At 37.7% G+C, this 18091-nt stretch overlaps 1 protein-coding gene across 2 annotated transcripts; it reads left to right on the top strand.

Annotated features, from left to right (window-relative positions):
• The first annotated feature begins 7754 nt into the window (after nucleotides 1-7754).
• On the top strand, nucleotides 7755-14349 carry slc22a6l (solute carrier family 22 member 6, like). Of its 2 annotated transcripts, none has more exons than XM_044139854.1 (11): nucleotides 7755-8105; nucleotides 8245-8643; nucleotides 8758-8861; nucleotides 9007-9161; nucleotides 9503-9671; nucleotides 9778-9901; nucleotides 9985-10100; nucleotides 10187-10401; nucleotides 11009-11117; nucleotides 13556-13759; nucleotides 13881-14349. In XM_044139854.1, the coding sequence occupies exons 2-11, from the start codon at nucleotides 8257-8259 to the stop codon at nucleotides 13972-13974; spliced, it is 1677 nt and encodes a 558-aa protein (XP_043995789.1). In that variant the 5' UTR covers nucleotides 7755-8105; nucleotides 8245-8256; the 3' UTR covers nucleotides 13975-14349. The 2 variants fall into 2 exon arrangements, with proteins under 2 accessions (XP_043995789.1, XP_043995788.1); XM_044139853.1 differs by having other exon boundaries at nucleotides 8253-8643.
• Nucleotides 14350-18091: the final 3742 nt, after the last annotated feature.

Below are 18091 nucleotides of genomic sequence, written 5' to 3' on the forward strand. Positions count from 1 at the left end.
CTCTCATCACTCCGAGATGGGACCGTCTCGTTGCAGAGAAACAAGCCCAGGACTCCCATTAGTCGTTATCCTGAGTTAAAATTTTCACGAAAGTAAAATGTTCGTTTTTGTGGCGCATCTGTCTCTTATTTTGAAGGGATATGTAAACGTTGCCAGAGTCAGAGAGAGTTACGGCAGTGGTCGAGACGAGATGGAGGAGTAGAGCTTGTGAGTTTTAGGTCTGGTTCACATGGCACGATTTAAAGATTGTCGGCCGATTTTCCAAACCTCTGTGACCACACACGACACGAGCCGATAAAAGTCCAACAGGTTCGATCGGTTCGTGTGTCCAGCCATACGGCAGGAGGAATACACCACACACGAACCGATTCCACTCACGAACATCCCGATTCCACAAGAAAATTCAGTAAAACCCCAACATACCATACGTGAATACTATACCATACTCAAACACGCATAACTATGTAGTGATAGTTTGTGGACTCACTTTAAACGATAAAAGACGAAACATAAAGAAAAGACGGCAGGAGCAGCCGCTCTATGTGCTGCACTATAATTTGGAGATTAGTTATATTTCCTCGTAGTTAACATTTTTAACTGAATAAAAATAACCACATATAATAAACATACATAAAAATTACTTTTACATAAAGTAATAAACATTTCCACATATCACTTCCGATGTTTGGAATTCTCTTCCGTTCTTACGTCACCGCGCTTTCTGATTGGCTACCTGTCACATTCAACAGACTTAATTCTCCCCCCCAGTCAGGGAGACCAGACCCCACAACCTGCGATAATCAGGCCAAGGCAATGTTGAATATGCACGAATTTAGATCGGGCATATTCAACACACCACCACGTAACACACCGCACACTGCAGGACGTTGTAAGATTCCTTCCACCAAAAAACCCCCAAAAACAAACAAACAAAAAAAAAGGCTTTAGCGGGTACACCAACATGCAGAAGCATTATCTGACGGTTCCTCCTCCTGTTACCCCCAAATTGCCAAGTCTTGACCGGTCCGCGGTGATAGAAAGGTTGGGGACCACTGCACTGCTTTAATAATGAAAACACATCTATATATTGCTCTACATAAAAAAGTGGGTTTGTTCTTGAAATTCTTTACTTTGTGCCATGACCTTTGTTTATGATCTTTTAGCATACCTAATGATGTATGATGGTTTCCATTTATGTGGCTTCTTGATTCTACTTGTCTAGCAGTAATCAGGCCTTTATGTAATTGGTGATCCTGCACTTAGCTTTGAAAAATTAGCATAATCACAGACAACTTGCATGTAAATTTAAAATGAAATGATTATTAGCTTCAGTCTCTTTAAAACATGAGCATGCTCTTTAACATATCAGTGATAAGTGCATGTAAACACCCTGACTATCTCTTCCACATTTCAGAAAATGAAGAGAGGGTTTCTGACCTCAGAGCCCATACAGGTGCAGGGGAGATGGAGGGGCTGAAGGTAACAAAGCGGCCAGTGGTAGCTCATGAACTTAAGAGTACAGTTAAGAGATTTTTCAGCTTAAATGGTCTACCCAAATCAGTAGTGTTTGCCAGCTATATTCTGCAGATTGTGAGAAAGATCCTGTATTAAGTAAGGTCAAGATGACCTTTACCTACCTGAACAAACTCATCTTAATTAATTTATGTTTGGGTAAGGAAAGATAACTTTTTTCAGATAGGGCCATCCATCCATCCATCCATTTTCTGAACACCCTTCGTCCCTAATGGGGTCGGGAGGGTTGCTGGTGTCTATCTCCAGCTGCGTCCCGGGCGAGAGGCGGGGTACACCCTGGACAGGTCGCCAGTCTGTCGCAGCAGATAGGGCCATGTTGTTTGAATTGCTTTTGTTGCCTAAAAATTAAATCCTCATTTGAAAACTGCTTTTAGTGCTTCCTTTGATAACATTTGTTTGATTATTTGAAACATTCACTCTTGCAAAAAAGCAAAGTAAGGGAGTCAATTCTTTTTCCGCAGACCTGCAGATTTTACATTTTAACAAGCACATCCCTTCATTAACGTTAATGGATGTGACAGGTATTTCCATAAATGTATCACAAAATGCACTCGTTTATGCCCTAGTAAAAGCATACCAGCTGCTGGGAAAATAAATATTGTACCTGCCAAAACAGTCAAGATGTGAATGAGTTCAGGATGGATTGTTTTGGACAAAACACCAACATCCAACATGGGATGGCTTTGCAAAATAGATAAATAAAAGGACAATATGTGCCACAGTTAAATAGGGCAGCACAAAAACAGTGATATGGGTGTTTGATAAGGCTGTTGCCCCACAGTAAACCTCTGTGTCAACATTAGCACGAGACCTAGTTTACCAGGAGACAGGACTTTGGCACTTTCGTTTGTGAGGGCAGCACTCCAGTGGAAAAATGCAGCCAGAAGCAGTTAATCTTAATGCGAGCTGTTATCACAGGCTCTTCCTGATAACATTTGCTCCAGCGCAACGAATGTACTCATAAAGTCAAATAAAAAGCCACGGATCACAACATCAGCATAAAATAAGAACATCTGCTACAATAAACCGGCTCCTCTCTCCAGTCAGATAGGATGTGTGACCTGTTAGAGCGGTTATTCAATTTTTTTTTTTTTTTTTTTCTTTACATTTAATAATGAGGTCATGCCCTGGAATAAAAACTGAGTGTTGAATTTAAATGGCCCTAATTTGGCAGCATGTGCTGAACAACATTTAGATTTAGAGAAGAACCCCTTCCTTTGCAATCCCAACTAGAAGTCTTTTATCTGCTAGCACATTATATCATGCTCAGATCTATTTACTTCTATTCAAATAAAGTCCAGTGCACTCCATTATCTTCTGAAGTTTCCTTATCACTAAACAGAGTCAGAGGGATGTTCGTTTTCCAGCAGAGGAGCAACCCTAAACATGCAGCCAGAGCAACAATAGACTGGTTTTTATAAAGACTAGACCCACAACCAACTGACATTCACTGTTGATAGACACTTTCCAGCCAATTTGACTAAATTTGAACTATTTTAGTGCCTTGATATGCAAAGTTACTATTGGGAAACATTTGCAGCTGTTAGTTCAGCAAACATAACGAAGAATACAAAGGGATGCTACACTTTCGACATTTTTATCTCATAATAAATACGTGAAACTTTTTCACCTTGTGACAACAGGTGAAAAAGTTTAAAGGTTAGAAATACTCCTGTGCGGAAGAGCACTCTAAATTAAAAATTGTACAAATGACTGAAAAACAGCTAATAAATAAAGCCTCTGTAATATGTGGGTTCAAATGTGTCATAAAAAAAAAAGAAAAATCTTATCCAGGCTTTTTTAATCTCTGCCAATCTAAAACCTTTGTACAGTAAATAGCTTTTGTATCTGTGATATGCTTACAGTATTAAAAGTGAATAATAAATGACATTTTTGGAGTTTGGCTGTGACCAGATGGCAAATACAAGCATTTGAAATGCCGAGTATGTCATCAGTCACAACCTGCAGAGTTAAACCCTCTTTTTCTAAACCACTAAAGAACAGAAACTTTTCTCAGTAATAGTCAGAGAAAGAACCGCATACAAAGAATCGATGAAATTCAAGGTCATCAGATATCAAGTTTGAAGACTATTTGAAATAACCAGAGACTGGTCAGGTTGACTGGTCAGAATTCTCTTTGGTCAGGTTGAACTAACCTGACTAGAGAGAATTCAACTGTGACACTTGACTTTGCAAAGATTTTTAGAATTCATGGATAAATAAGAAGTAAATGAGGTTGAGGAAGCTGCTGTAGCAAATAGTGAAGCAAGATTTGAAAGAAGTGAACATTAACATTGAGAGGCCCTGTTGTGCCTGGTGACGACAATGTCAACAAGTAGATAGGACATCTAAGGAAGCAGAAAAACAAACCCGGTGAGTAGTGAATGCCTGGAAGTAATGTGGACAAACCCATGAAAGAAGCTGAATATTAGCCTGCTGCAGATGCTAAATTTGACAACCACTTTTTCTCAAAGCAACACACGCCGGAGCAGCTAAGATCTACGTTGCTCTCAAAAACCACTAACCAACAAGTGAGGTGTTTTAGTTGCCAATGACTATGACAGAATGTTCTGCTTTTTGAGACCTTTTAGCCTGCTATGTTGTCAATGATTTCTTGATTTCCCTCCAATGGGTATCATGTGTGAAAGTCTTTTCAGTCTTCCACAAATTGTTGTTAATTACAATTAATTCATGGTTTTAATTTGAGAATAAATGATCATTTAAAAATGATTTTCACTTTACTCCTCTTAGCTGCTATTAAGTTTTGCTTGATGAATTGAAATATTTAAATTTGACAAACAAAAGAAAAACAGAACAATTGCCAGTGAAGAAGAGAATCGTTTTATATACATCTGATACCAATAAAAAAAGTTGTGTTATTTCCTAACCATGCTGGAGCTTGACTTTAAATTGATGATTCACACATTTCTATTCAATAAGCTTTGCTTGCACAGTGACAAAAGATCAGGCCAGTGTGTTTAATCCTGAAAAAAACATTAACAGACTTGACGAGAGGATAGAAGGATACATGCGTTATGTCAGATTAATCAATTTTGGCTTCTATAGTCTGGTTTTAGAGTTGCAGTAAACTGTAAGATAACTTGTTGCTTTTGGGCTTACCTTTGAGTTCAAGGATCAAGCATAAATCCCACGGTACAAGTTCAGATAACAGTAGATATATAATGAATTTAAACAAGATTTCCACTTATGTCTTGTTCCCTTGTAAAACATAACTTTACCTAGTGTGGGGGGGAAGAGAAACTGCGACACGTTGGACCGGGTCCTGCAAAAAAACAGGACATTTCCTCACTTTCTAAAAATATCCCAGGACGCCCGGGACAGGACGTGATATACGGACATGTCCCGGGAAATACGGACGTTTGGTCACCCTAGCATACAGTGCATATCCACTTTTTGCACCACTGTCCGTGGGTCTGTAAATATGCTCCTCTCGAGGAGTCACTGGCTGTAAATGGCTCACTTTGTAGCTCTGTCTTTGTGGAGAGATATTATGCCTTGTGACAGACTTTCCTGAGGTGTAAATGAAATGCTTGAGACTCGCTTTGATCAATATATAACAGAGACAGAAAACAGTCTCTTGTTTAAAAAAAATAAATGTGTCTCGCTCAATAAGTCAGTCTTTCAGTCCAAGAAACAAGTCGCCCCTGCTGCCCTCTTCAACAGAGTCAGACTCTTCTGATATAAGAAGGACTAAGAACTTTAGAGGAGAATGTTCATTAAATAAGTTCACATCAACAAATATCCCAGCTAGTTTAACTGGCCGCTGTATTTATAAAAGTATACGGCTTTTTCTGTTTGGTCCAGTTTGTTAAAACACTGCACTGCAATTACAAACCACAAACATGATGCTTGCTAGGGAAACTTCAGTTGCCTTCAACTCATGTTCTCACCATGATGTGGAGCAAAATAAACATATCTATCTATTTTCATATCTAAAGGTAAACTTGAATTGCTAGCAAGGCTGGAGTCTTTCTGATTTTTTGTGATTTATTTGTTTAAGCCAAAAGCTGGGTTCTTGCAGTTGTGACAAATGTTGCACAACTTTAACCAATAATTGAGTCATAAATTGTGACTTGGTTTGTTTAATCCTTAAGAGGGGCTTCACAATTATTCTCAGTCAGCCATTTTTAACTAAACAATGATGAGATCAGACTTCACTTGGACGTTAGGATCACCGTTGCCAGGAGGCATCCTGCAAGAAATAAGTGGGTACAGAAAATATTTTAACCAAAAGACTTCCTGTATGGTAGTCCAGGTTACCGGTTGATATTTTAATTTCATTTATAAAAAGGTTTTTTCCAAGAAGAGCAAAAAATTTACGACAAGATTGTATTTATGTTGGCTCATCATTACAAAGAAGACAGAGGTTTCTGGTTGCACGGTGACAAAATGTGAGAAGGTTCTTGGGTTCTGAATACTTTTGCAATGGGAAATAATATTCTGAACAGGTCTTAAGCAACACAGTGACATGTAAAGTGGACCTAATGGAACAGCCCAACTCAACTTAAGATAAACGATGCCACAAATCTTCCTTTGCATTTGATTCTCTGGTGTACATGCTTTAAAAAAAATGTAACATTTGTTTGTTATTATTATTATTATTATTATTATTATTATTATTATTATTATTATTATTATTATTATTATTATTATTATTATTATTATTATTATTATTATTATTATTATTATTATTATTTTGATCTGAGAAGCTTTGTTGCTTCCTGTCTCACTATAACATCACAGAAACTTTGCCTGCTCACCTCTAGGATCAGATAAATAATTTGCATATTCTGTCCCGTCTGGTTAGTCATTCAACCTTGACCATAGAAAGCTGCCAAAATGTTAACACATCTCGTGTCAGACATTAAACATCAATGTTTTATGTTATAGTTTATGGATGATTTCTCTGTTAATTATTGTTTTTTTCTGTTTCAGTCCCTTATTCTTTGAATAATGTGAGATTAAGGGAAAGAACAAAATAAAAGATGAAAGCAGAACATTTAATATCTCCTGTTTCTCTTTCTTCTTCTTGTTTTTTTATTTCTTCTTATGGATATATTCATTAAAGAATATCTCAAGTGTGTGAAATGGAAAAGAGGGAGCTCTCACAACCAATTTTTTATTTGTAAAAAAGAAACAAAAGTAAAGATAGTTCTGTGTTCATTTATATATATATATAAAAATTTCCCCCCAAATTCATATCAAATCTACATATTTTTTCACTGAGCCACAGTATTTATACTGAGATTGAATTATCCTGTTGCATTATTAAAGGGGCTGCACATAAATACCAGCTGCATTATTCAGATTTTTATTTATTTGATAAATCTTGAAGAAAAAAATTCCCGTCCACAGTTATGCAACAATTTGTGTTGCTTTTTCACAACCCATTTAAAAAAAAAATATTAAAGCTTTCCAAAATGGAACAGAGCAAAAGTTATTTTTACACTGATTCCAGTTTTAAATACATAGATAAACGAGAAATATGCTAAAGAAGGAATAATCTAGCAGCCCAAGTCAGTTTCTGAGTCAGACAGCTGAAAAAACTAAGACTTTCTTGTTTAGCCCCGGTGCACCTGCGGCTTCATTCGCTCCGACGTCTCATGCTGATTATTACATAAGAGAAAACATTCCTCAAAACTAATCAGCAGGAATCTAACAAAGCTAAAGTAGCTCATATTTAAGTAACAATCAGATCAAGCCTAAATATCTTTTCACCTTGACAATATAATTGTTGGATTTTTTAAAATGTTATTCTCTGTCATTTTCTCTTATATTATTTAGTTTGCAAAGCAAAGCGCAGTAACTTATTTACAGTGTTATAACACAAGGTGCTAGAGAGAAGGAGATAAGGTTTGTAGTGTTAAAGGGCATTTCAATTGTTGAATATTGATCAACGTCTTTTGCAACTTACGCCAATGACTCACTCATTGTTCACTCACTTATTACCTCATTTCTTGTTGTTTATCTGTAATCCTGCTAACTTCGTGGTGCTGTAATCAGAAGCATCAGCAAAAAATTGCAAAGAAAAACATTTATTGCTTGATCTCTTGTTTGCCTCTCTCTCTTTTTCTCTCTTTCACACACACACATACACACATATACCAACGCGCACACACATGCCCACACACACACACACACACACACACACACACACACACACACACACACACGTCTTCACATTAAGTAACCACTAAAGGGTAGTGAGTTTCTCAGTGCAAAGAGGGAAAAGAGCTGAGGTTCGACTGATGCTGGAGTTCTTTCAGATCTTTCAACAAGATCTGTGCAGCAAGGACTCTGTACTTTTACCTCTGTGCTCAAACAGAAAGCTGCTAATTACTAAGGTTGAGAACAAGTAGAGGAATTTCAGAGCCGCTTATGGATTTAAATATGGTGTAGTTTTTTCTCTGTGGTGCCCTTTTTTCCCCCACATTTTCAGGACTTATATGGGGATTTTTGTTTAAACTTGGTTAGTTTTTGTGCATTACACATCAGCATTTTTAAAGTTGTTTTAGGAATTTTTCTTTACAAAGCAAAGCGTGATCAATCAGGTACGTTTGTTACATTTCTCATCTTTCAACACTTTGATGTCACAGATGGTTACAGGGTGCTTGCTTTAAAAAAAATTTTAATCATCTATTGTAAGTTTGTTAATGCAGCTGAACCTGAATTTTAATATCAACATTGCGGTTGTGCAGAAGGATGGCCTTTGCAGACCTCCTTGAACAGGTTGGCAGCACGGGTCGCTTCCAGGTCCTCCATGTGATACTCCTCTGCACACCCGTCCTGTTGATGGCCAGTCACAACCTGCTGCAGAACTTTGTGGCCATGGTGCCGCCTCATCACTGCAGCACACATTCCAACATGTCTCGGACCCAGCTGAGCCCAGAGGAGATTCTGCAGATCACAGTACCACTGAATGAAGCAGGGAAACCACAGAGTTGCCAGCGATACGTTGCTCCACAGTGGCACCTCCTGGCTCAGAATGGTAGTTCCGCTACACAGATGAATAATGGCGTCGTCCTGGAGGGATGTGTTGATGGATGGTCCTACAACATGACGGATATGACCTCCACTATCATATCTGATGTAGGGCTGCGTTCTTCAGACTTTATTGCTATCATGGGGGTTTTAATCAAGCCAGAGATGATTGTAGGAGACACTTACATGTTTGTTTTTTGATGTATATCTTCTTTTCTTCAGTGGCATTTGGTGTGCGACCTTCGCTCCTTAAAGCAAATGGGGCAAACCATTTATATGGGCGGTGTGCTTGTGGGGGCTCTTGTCTTCGGAGGCCTTTCAGACAGGTATCCTCCAAATTTTCATCAGTAGTTCCAACTCTATCTGATGCTAATTGCAAACATTTTCAAAACCAGTAAAATAGTCTTTTCCTTTAAACTGCCTTTAAAAAAATTTTTATAAAAAATTCCAAACATCACTCTTCCCTCCTAGATATGGCCGCCGGATCCTCCTGCTGATCTCTAACCTGCTCATGGCCGTTTCAGGAACGTGTGCTGCTTTCTCCCCTTCCTTTTCCCTCTTCTGTCTGTTCCGGTTTGGCTGTGGCATGGCTCTGTCCGGCGTGGGACTCAACACCTTCTCACTCAGTAATTAAGTGACATTCACTCAAAAACACCAAAACAACAAGAATTTGTTTGCTAAATGGATAAAATGTTGTCTAAACTACAACTCGTCAGACAAACTGTGAAAGGCAATAACAATAATAACCAAGATGTTATTTTTTAATTATCATTATTGATGTTGATTTTATTTTTAAATGGCTGTTTATAACTAACATAAACTGAAATAAAATTCTTGAGCAGCATATCTGTCCGTCTCTTCACCTGCCTCTTTCTATATTCTCTATTGTAATCTATAACTTTCATGTGACTTTTTATGGATGTTTATCTGGAACTGAAATTTTTTTCTGTGATTCTTTCACTTGAAGTTGTGGAGTGGATCCCGACTCGTGTGCGGACATTCACAGGGACGGCAACCGGCTACTGTTACACTGCGGGGCAGATGCTTCTGCCAGCCATTGCCTACTTCATCACGGACTGGAGGTGGTTGACCCTGACTGTGTCGTTGCCCTTCTACGTGTTCTTTCTTATTGCATGGTAAGATGGTGAATACAAAGATGCAAGTGGATGGACTGTTCCAATGTTGGGAGGGTCTGAAAATGGTAAAAACCATCTAACAAAATAAACACATGTGCATTCTCAGGTGGTTTCACGAATCGTCAAGATGGCTGGCGATAAACAATAAACCTGAACGGGCTGTCAAGATGCTTAAAAGCGTGGCCAGGTTTAATGGCCGCCACGAAGAAGGGGAAAAGATTAATGTAAAAGTATGGCAATGTCATTTTCATGGATTTGTGTTTTTATTCATAAAAGGGATGTGCATTGAAAGTATGTCTTCTTTTATGCGTAGATGCTGCAAGAATGTATGAACAAAGAACTGTCCTGCTCCCAGGGGACCCACTCTGCCCTTGATCTGTTCCGCACGCCCAAAATGCGCATCATGACTTTATGCCTCAGTGCCACCTGGTAGACATCCGGATTTTTCTATAAAAAGACACAAACGAAACCCATCTTTAAATAACCTGCAGTAAAGGACACTCTCTCTCTCTCAGGTTATCAACCAGCTTTGCATACTACGGCCTTGCTATGGATCTCCAGAAATTTGGGGTGAACATCTACTTGATACAAGTGATCTTTGGAGCGGTCGACATCCCCGCTAAAGTTGTCATTACTGTGTGTATGAGTTTCTTTGGACGCCGGCCGTCACAATGCGGCGCTCTTGTCGTAGCAGGAGTCACAATTCTGATCAACTTACTGGTACCTTATGGTAAATATGGAACACATTTCTTATACTGGTATTATATTGTTGAACTTTTCTTTAGATTTTACGTTACAACCAGAAAAGTGTCTCTTGAGACGATAATTGAGAGACCAACACAAAACAGTGCATAATTTTGAATTGGACGAATAAACAATGTACAACATTTTTTTTTTTTTCTCCAAGTGAAGACCTAAAAATTTTTGTATGCATATATGTTTACTCAAACTGTGTCAGCAACCAATTGACTTTAGAAGTGGTTTAATTAGTGTATAGAGTATCTGTGTGTAATTAAACCTCAATGTTGCTCAGTTGCTCAGGGAAGGGCTCCCAAGCTTGTAGGAGAGCATCCATGAAAACCATGCAGTAAAGTGCGTTGCATTAGAAATCTCATGTTGCGCTTGAGCCTGAATATACCAGTCCTGCTGTAAAACATGGTGGTGGCAGTATCATGGTGTGAGAAGGCAAAAAAGAAAATAAAACTCCCGAAAATAATTTGAAAAATGAAAGAAAAAAGGATTTTTTTTTTCCATGCTTCATAATAAACTAAACATACAGTTATCTACTGAAATGGAAAAAGTTATTATACATTTAGTAATGTGTCTTTTTTCTTTAGACAAACAAACTGTGCGAACCTGTCTGGCGGTGGTGGGCAAAGGCTGTCTGGCTGCATCCTTCAGCTGCTGCTACCTTTACTCTGGAGAACTTTTCCCGACTATCATCCGGTACGTTTTAAAAACAGAAATGAATTTATTGACTTTGATTCCTCCTGATGAAGATCAGCGTTCCTCAGTTTTAAGTTGTGAGTGTAATTCTGGACCGGACAGGTGTTTTTGACAAAAATAGAACTTGTGCCTTTGTTCAGTTCACAAACGTCTTGACAAAAAAAAATGAAAAAAAAAAAGAAAAATGTCAAAATTAAAACATGATTAAATTAAAGCCTGATTAAAGACACAAAAGTGATAATTGATACAAATAATAATAATAAAAAAAAACGTAAATGTTTATTTGCTTAACAATTTCAGGAGAAAGAAAGTAATGTAAATATAAAAACAAATGAAGATTAAAGTTGATAAGGTTTGTGATATAGTAGTGAAAACACAATGAATTATGTTTGCTTCTGTTTATGTACTGTTCAGTGAAACAGGTCAGAGGGCGGAGGTTTGCAGATTAACAGTGTTACTCAGAGTTCAATTCAATCCAAACTCCAAACTAAACAGTGAGGGATTGAGTTAAATAAGTGACCATTTTCTCACATGTCACCAAAAGGATCCGTGCGCCTCAAACCGTTCAGATTCCATTGAGTTACAACACGTTTCAATGTATTTTACTCTGATTTTATTTGTCAGAAAACAGAATGAAAGAGGAAGTAAAGTGGTGCCTGGTGTTAAAGGAGTGTCGTAAATCCAAAGAAGTACTGTGGCTCTGCAAATCTTTGCAGTGCCACATTTTGTGGTATTTACAGCTGCAACTATTTTGGGGTTGCAGCTCTATCAGCTGTGCACAACTACAGACTGAAACTAATAGCGATTCTTTCTTGCAAAGCAGCTCGAGCTCAGCAAGATTGGATGAAAGGCGTCTAACAAGTGCAAACGGGTAAATTCAAGTGCAAGCCAGACTTGTTAGTTTTTATTAGAACAAACAATTGGGCGTGTTATTAAACAGTATGAATGCAGTGATTCATAAGACTATTTTTATTCATCTCAATGCGATGTTTCGAACCAGCAAACAATCAAGGAAAACAAAACACGATTTAACCATGAAGCTGAGTGATTTTTTTAAACATTACCTGAGAAACATTTACAGACATACAGATAAATATCCCAGCAGGAATTTGTGCCAAAAAAAGGAAGAAAGAAAGACAGCATTCAAGGAGTTTGAAAAGGTTTTGAGAAAAAAGGAAGAACAATCTAAGAGTTTCAGGTTGAGCTTGGGAAGTCTCCAGGTGACCTTTGGCCAGGATAAATACTCTTGAGTTTCAAACAGGTTCTGCAAACAGATGGTGATGAGTGTCAATGACTGCAGGCTAATATATCCTCTTATTGTGGACTGCCAATGTGTCAGATGAGATCTACACAGTATTTGTTTTTTGTTTTTTTTCTGGGATATAAAGTTTGTAACATCACATGGTTTTTGTTCACTTATTTATTACAAAATCTTTTTTTTTCCACAAAACATTTCCACTCCTATTTAAAAGAAACTGAAGCAAATCCAGGTTTGTTGAAGCACTGGACCCTGAGTAATTTGGTTAAACGCACACAGTGTTGGTGATACAGTATCTTTCATGCTGTCATGTTCTAGCCACAAAGCTGGGTGTATTTTATAGAGATTTTATGGGACAGACAAAGAGAAAATAAGGCATAATTCTGAAGTGGAAAAATATGTGTGGTTTGATTTTTTTTTTTCTTTCAAAGATCTGTTGTGGGCATTTGGATTCAGGTCATTCACTGATCCAAATCTTTTGATTGCAGCTGTGACCGTTTGCTTAGCGTTGTCCTGCCAGACGGTGAACCTCTGTGCCCGGTTTGTTTAAGCCTCAGATTTTATTTTTCTCAGTATTCCCCCATATTTCATGCAACCCAGCAGGAGATGGTGTGTTAACGGGCATGTGTGGTGTTAGTTTTCCTCCACATAACGTTTTGTATGTAGTCTATTTTCAGTCTCATCTGATCGGAGCACCTTCTCCCACACCTCGCTTCTGACTTGAAGCAACCTGCTAATGGGATTTAACAGGATGCTACTAGTTCTCCCTCATGAGCTGTAGACGTTGTAGTAAACCCCTTAGCTGCTTAACACTGTCATTTCCTGGCCTCTAAAGTGCAATGGACTCTATCTTGAGCTAAATGTCAAAGATCTCCCCCTTCTGATTTCGTTACATTTTTAAAATCGTCCACTCTGTCAAATTTTTATGGTGGAATTGTGTGTGAACTCTGCAAAAATACAAAAATTGATTCAATATTCAAATTTAGTTTAATCATATTAAACTCATTCATTCATGCACTTCTGGAGCCCCTACTATCTTCCTTTAAGAATGTCCTCTGACAGGCTTTGATTAGACAAAAATGCCAATAAAAGGCTGTAAAATAATTTAATTTCTAACTGCACAGTAACTAGACCACTGATTCTGCTTTAATTGTGTCATTTTGACTCTTTCCACATTCAGTCAAAGTGGCATGGGTTGGGTGTCCATGACTGCTCGCGTGGGAGCTATGGTGGCCCCAATGGTTCAGCTCACTGGGGACTACATACCTTGGCTGCCAGGTTTAATCTTCGGAGGAGCTCCAATTATCTCAGGGTTTGCTGCAGTTTTTCTTCCGGAGACACTGGGCACACATCTCCCTGACACAATACAGGATGTGGAGGACAGGTAAGATCAACATGTAAAGTTGAAAATTAAAAACAGGAAATGGCTTCGTCTTGCAAAAACACTTTGAAATGCAGAGAGCAGGATAGTTTGTTCAGTTTTTCCTTCTCTGTTCTGATCTCAGGGGTTCTGGAAGAGGCTCCAAGTGTCCGAGGCCGACAAAGGAAACAACGATCTTGCAGGACACTAAAGTGGATCTCCTCAAACAGGCTGCCTGAAATCCCTGCATATAAACCTGGTGGATGTGTAGACACGTAAATAAAAAATGGCGTTTGTACAGTTTGTTTTCTCCATAACTGCATATTAGTTTTCACAGTTTGTTTTGTGTTGTTTTATCCCGAAAAATGGAGAAAGAGTGTTATTTTAAAAAGGTCAGTAAAATAACCTGAAGGCATCAGAAAATCTGATCTGCAGTATGTGTGTTGGTGAAACAGTAGCTTTGAGAAATTCAGCACTTCTTTGCAACAATCATGTCTATAACCCAAATCTTTGAGTAGAATGAGTGCAAGGCTGACTATGTGTTTATTGGTGCTTTTGTAAATTTGTTTTGCTTTGTATGTACCACTTTGTATTTTTCAATAAAAGTGAACACATACTCCACTTCTGAGTTTGGTTTTATTGTTTTTAACTCAGATATTACTAGAGTGGGAGCTGTCAAAGTTTAATTTAAAAAGCAGAAGAAACCAAAGAATGCAAAAGTTAATAACATCATCTTTGCTAATTCAACTTTCAGCTGATGAACCTTGAAAGTATACCATCACTGTTTCTGAATATTATTTATGTTCGCAAGGCATTTTCCTAAGGCTGATAATTTAATAAAAGAAAAAAAATTCTTAATCTTGAAACAGAGCGCTCTTTACACATACAAATGTCCATGTTTTGTCACATTACATCTGCATGCAATGTATTTTAATGGAATTTTACGTGAAGAAAATAAGGTAAATGGAGGGTAAATGATACATATTATAAGAACGCAACCACCCAGATTACATACTGAGTAGAAACTCCTTTTGCTGCAATTACCTGAATAATTACCACTGCAAGTCCTTCATAACTCTTCCTGTGTTGGTCTGTCACATGCAGTCCCAATTAAGTTATTGAGCACTTAGTGGATTCAAGGGAGGAAAAGCTCAAGGAGTATCAATGGACTCCTTTTTTACCCTTCAGTCATTTTTATTTGAGAGACAGTCAATTTAAATGGTTTTTCTATGTGGGATCATTTTCTCTCTTTTTTTCTCTTGTTAATGAAAGCATATCTTTCTGGTGTGTTTTTGTTGTTGTTTTTTAACCCATTTTGAGAAAATTACTTTATACAAGTAATTATTGCAAGAGAACGCATGTGAAATAAATGAAGTTCTGGAAATACAAAATGTGTCATTCATGCACTAAATTTCCATATATTGGTTTAGTTTGACCCATATGTAAAAGAAATCAAATAAAAATAAATAAGCAAAAATCCAAATATTTAAAAAGAATATACTAATAATTACATCCTAATGTAGAATCATTTGTTTATATACTATTATACTAAAGGACCAAAAACCCGAATGTCTCCGCATACAGAAGGCCAATTGTGCTCTTGAGACTGTTTGCTTTGTCTCCATCTAGTGGACCTTTTGTAGTATTGCATAATGGATAAAAAAAATAAAATCCCAATCCATTATGTGGTAAAGGTTTAAGTGACATTAACATTGGTAAATTAGAGTAAAATGCTAAAGATAGCTTCTATTTACTTATTTTTCTTATTGCGTCAATGAGGCGGATGAAAAATATCTATCGCCGGAATTTATATTTCTTTAAAAGGCCAATTTATGTCAGTTTATTTATTAAAGAGCCCAAAGACACATTTTTCACCTTTTAAAAATCAATTTATGGTATTTGCCCTAATTTTTTGTGCATCTGAGACTGTAACCCTTTTAGTATAATTTATAAAGCCCCGACCGCCACATTAAACAGATTTCCTTTCACCTTGAGACTTTATGTGTGCACTCCTGAGAGGCGCAACAACATGCCAAAAGAGAGTTCAGCCTTCGGGCTGAGATCCAAAAGGAAAGAAAAATGCTCTCCAGAAATAAATGCAACATAAAATGATATGAATAAAGATTTATTTTTCATATGAACAGGTGGATTCATTTTTTCACTTTATTTTACAATCTATGACAGTCTCGCATTTTTAACTTTTTTTTTTTTTTCTAGCATATTTCAGGAATGACATGGGGGGCCGGGGGGCAAGGATTCCTTTTTATTGCTGAATGTTAAATGAAATGCACATTCACTGACTCGAAAATAATTGTCTGCTGCTTTATTTTTCTTCCTTATTTATTTTTTTTCAGTATCCATGCACCCATCTAACCTTGATCACAAAGACATGCAGAGGAGAGGTGTTCAAACATTTCAAGCGAGGGGCGGGGTCAGGTGTATGTGGGTGTGTGTGTGTAGGCGTGGATGGGTGGGGGATCGTAAAATAATTTTTTTTAAAAAGAAGAGACTGGCAGGTACATGCCTGGTACCGTATCAACTGTGTGAGAGGATTGGTGAAGTGAAGAGGGTGTCACATTTGAACTAGAGGTGTGGAGACGTCTCTCATCTCATTCAGACACACAAAATTCGGCCCGAGGTGAGAAACCTGATGAAATATCTGGCAGATGTGAGGGAGGTGTGACCAGAAATCGCCGTCTATAACAACACCTCTGTGCATTTTCCAAATTGCAGATACAGTTGTGAGTCAATATTCATGGGACAACTGAGTATTCAGTTTTTCTTGAAAAGAAACAAACAAACAAAAAGGACCAGTTGTGACATGTGATCATTGGCTTAATTTCTTACCATGTCCCTTTAAAGTAGAGATGCACCGATAAGAGATTTGTGACCGTTTTCTGATTAGACTTTTTCCGTTATCTGTCTTCAGCATAGAGTTGACATCCTATTGAGAGCACAAGCTTTAAAACGGGTTTACTCTTTTAATCCAAAACAAGATCACATGGCGTGCCCTTTTAAAACTGAACTTAGCATCTTATGTTAGGAGTTGGTCTGATTAGTGCTCTTAGTATAAGTAAATATGAACACCAGTCTCTGTGTGTATCCCCAAGACAATGTAAACCATTACCTTAAGATTCTGAAATTCAGAGAATATTTTCGGTAATGTGTTCGGCCGTCCTGGTATCTACAGGAAACAACTCCAAGTCATTTTGCTTCTTTGCTAATGTAGCGAAACATTGTTTTGTCAGCTCCTCACTAAGCAAAGTAGCTATTGGTTTAACAATAATTTGGCATCTAATTTGTGCAATTGGAGAAGTGTGTATATTTGTAACAGCTGTTCTAAAAGTCAAAGGGCCTTTTGGGAAAGCAAACATGGGGTAAAACGCACCCCAGTGATGTTTTGGATTACAAATAAACTTTCTTCACAAGTCACAATTTTAGATTTTTATCTGGACGTGACAAAAAATGAGCTAAAATACATTCTCAAATTTTATTTATATTTGTTTAGGTTTTTTTTAAATCCATGTAGAAGTTAGGAAAATGACAACATTACAGCCATTACTGTCTGGACACAAATGGGATGAAGCTCTCTTATTCTTGTCTACAGCTGGGACACACTGCTGAGAGACGACTGGGTGACCTCTGAATGTTTTGGATAGAAAGCTCATGCTTCTCACTAAGAAAAAGAAAACCTAGATAAGTGTTCATCTTCGAGTCTGAAAAGATGTCCATTCCCAAGATTTGTCTTTAAATAATAAATATTGTAAGAGTCACCAACTGATGTCCTCTGCCTGGACATCAATTGGTCCAGGAAGAGGACAATTCTCTCCTATGACTAGTGAAAAGGGGAAAACACTACATAAAGTGCAAAAGTACAAGTTGGTGATGAGGGACCAAAATCCCCAGCATCTGGATACTTGCTCTTTAATTTTGCAGCATGAAAAAACAAATCAACAATAAAAAATAGTTTCAGTTTGCACAATTTCTTACATCTACATACTTCCTTAGACTTCCTTTTCAAACTCCTCATTGATAATGAGAACAGGTGGAACTATTTTATTCTCTCCATGTGTTTGATGAATGGATCAAATAGTGAAGGGGGATTGGGGCGGTTGAGGTCAAGTTCTCCCCGTTATGTCCTCGCACTCGTCAAGCAAGTCAGTCATAGCATCAGCTGACTTGTGAAAGCTGGTCTCTGGTTACAGATGGTCCATGTGCCAAGGTAAGTAGCATATTTAAGGCGAAACCTTCACCACGCACATCATGTCATGTAGCATGGGACATACTAAAGACCAACAAGGCAGATCCCTGGATTTTCTGCAAATGCTGTTTAGCCTTAAAAAAAAAAAGAATAAA

The sequence above is a fragment of the Gambusia affinis genome, linkage group LG15, assembly GCF_019740435.1.
Source record: "Gambusia affinis linkage group LG15, SWU_Gaff_1.0, whole genome shotgun sequence".
NCBI lineage: Eukaryota > Metazoa > Chordata > Actinopteri > Cyprinodontiformes > Poeciliidae > Gambusia > Gambusia affinis.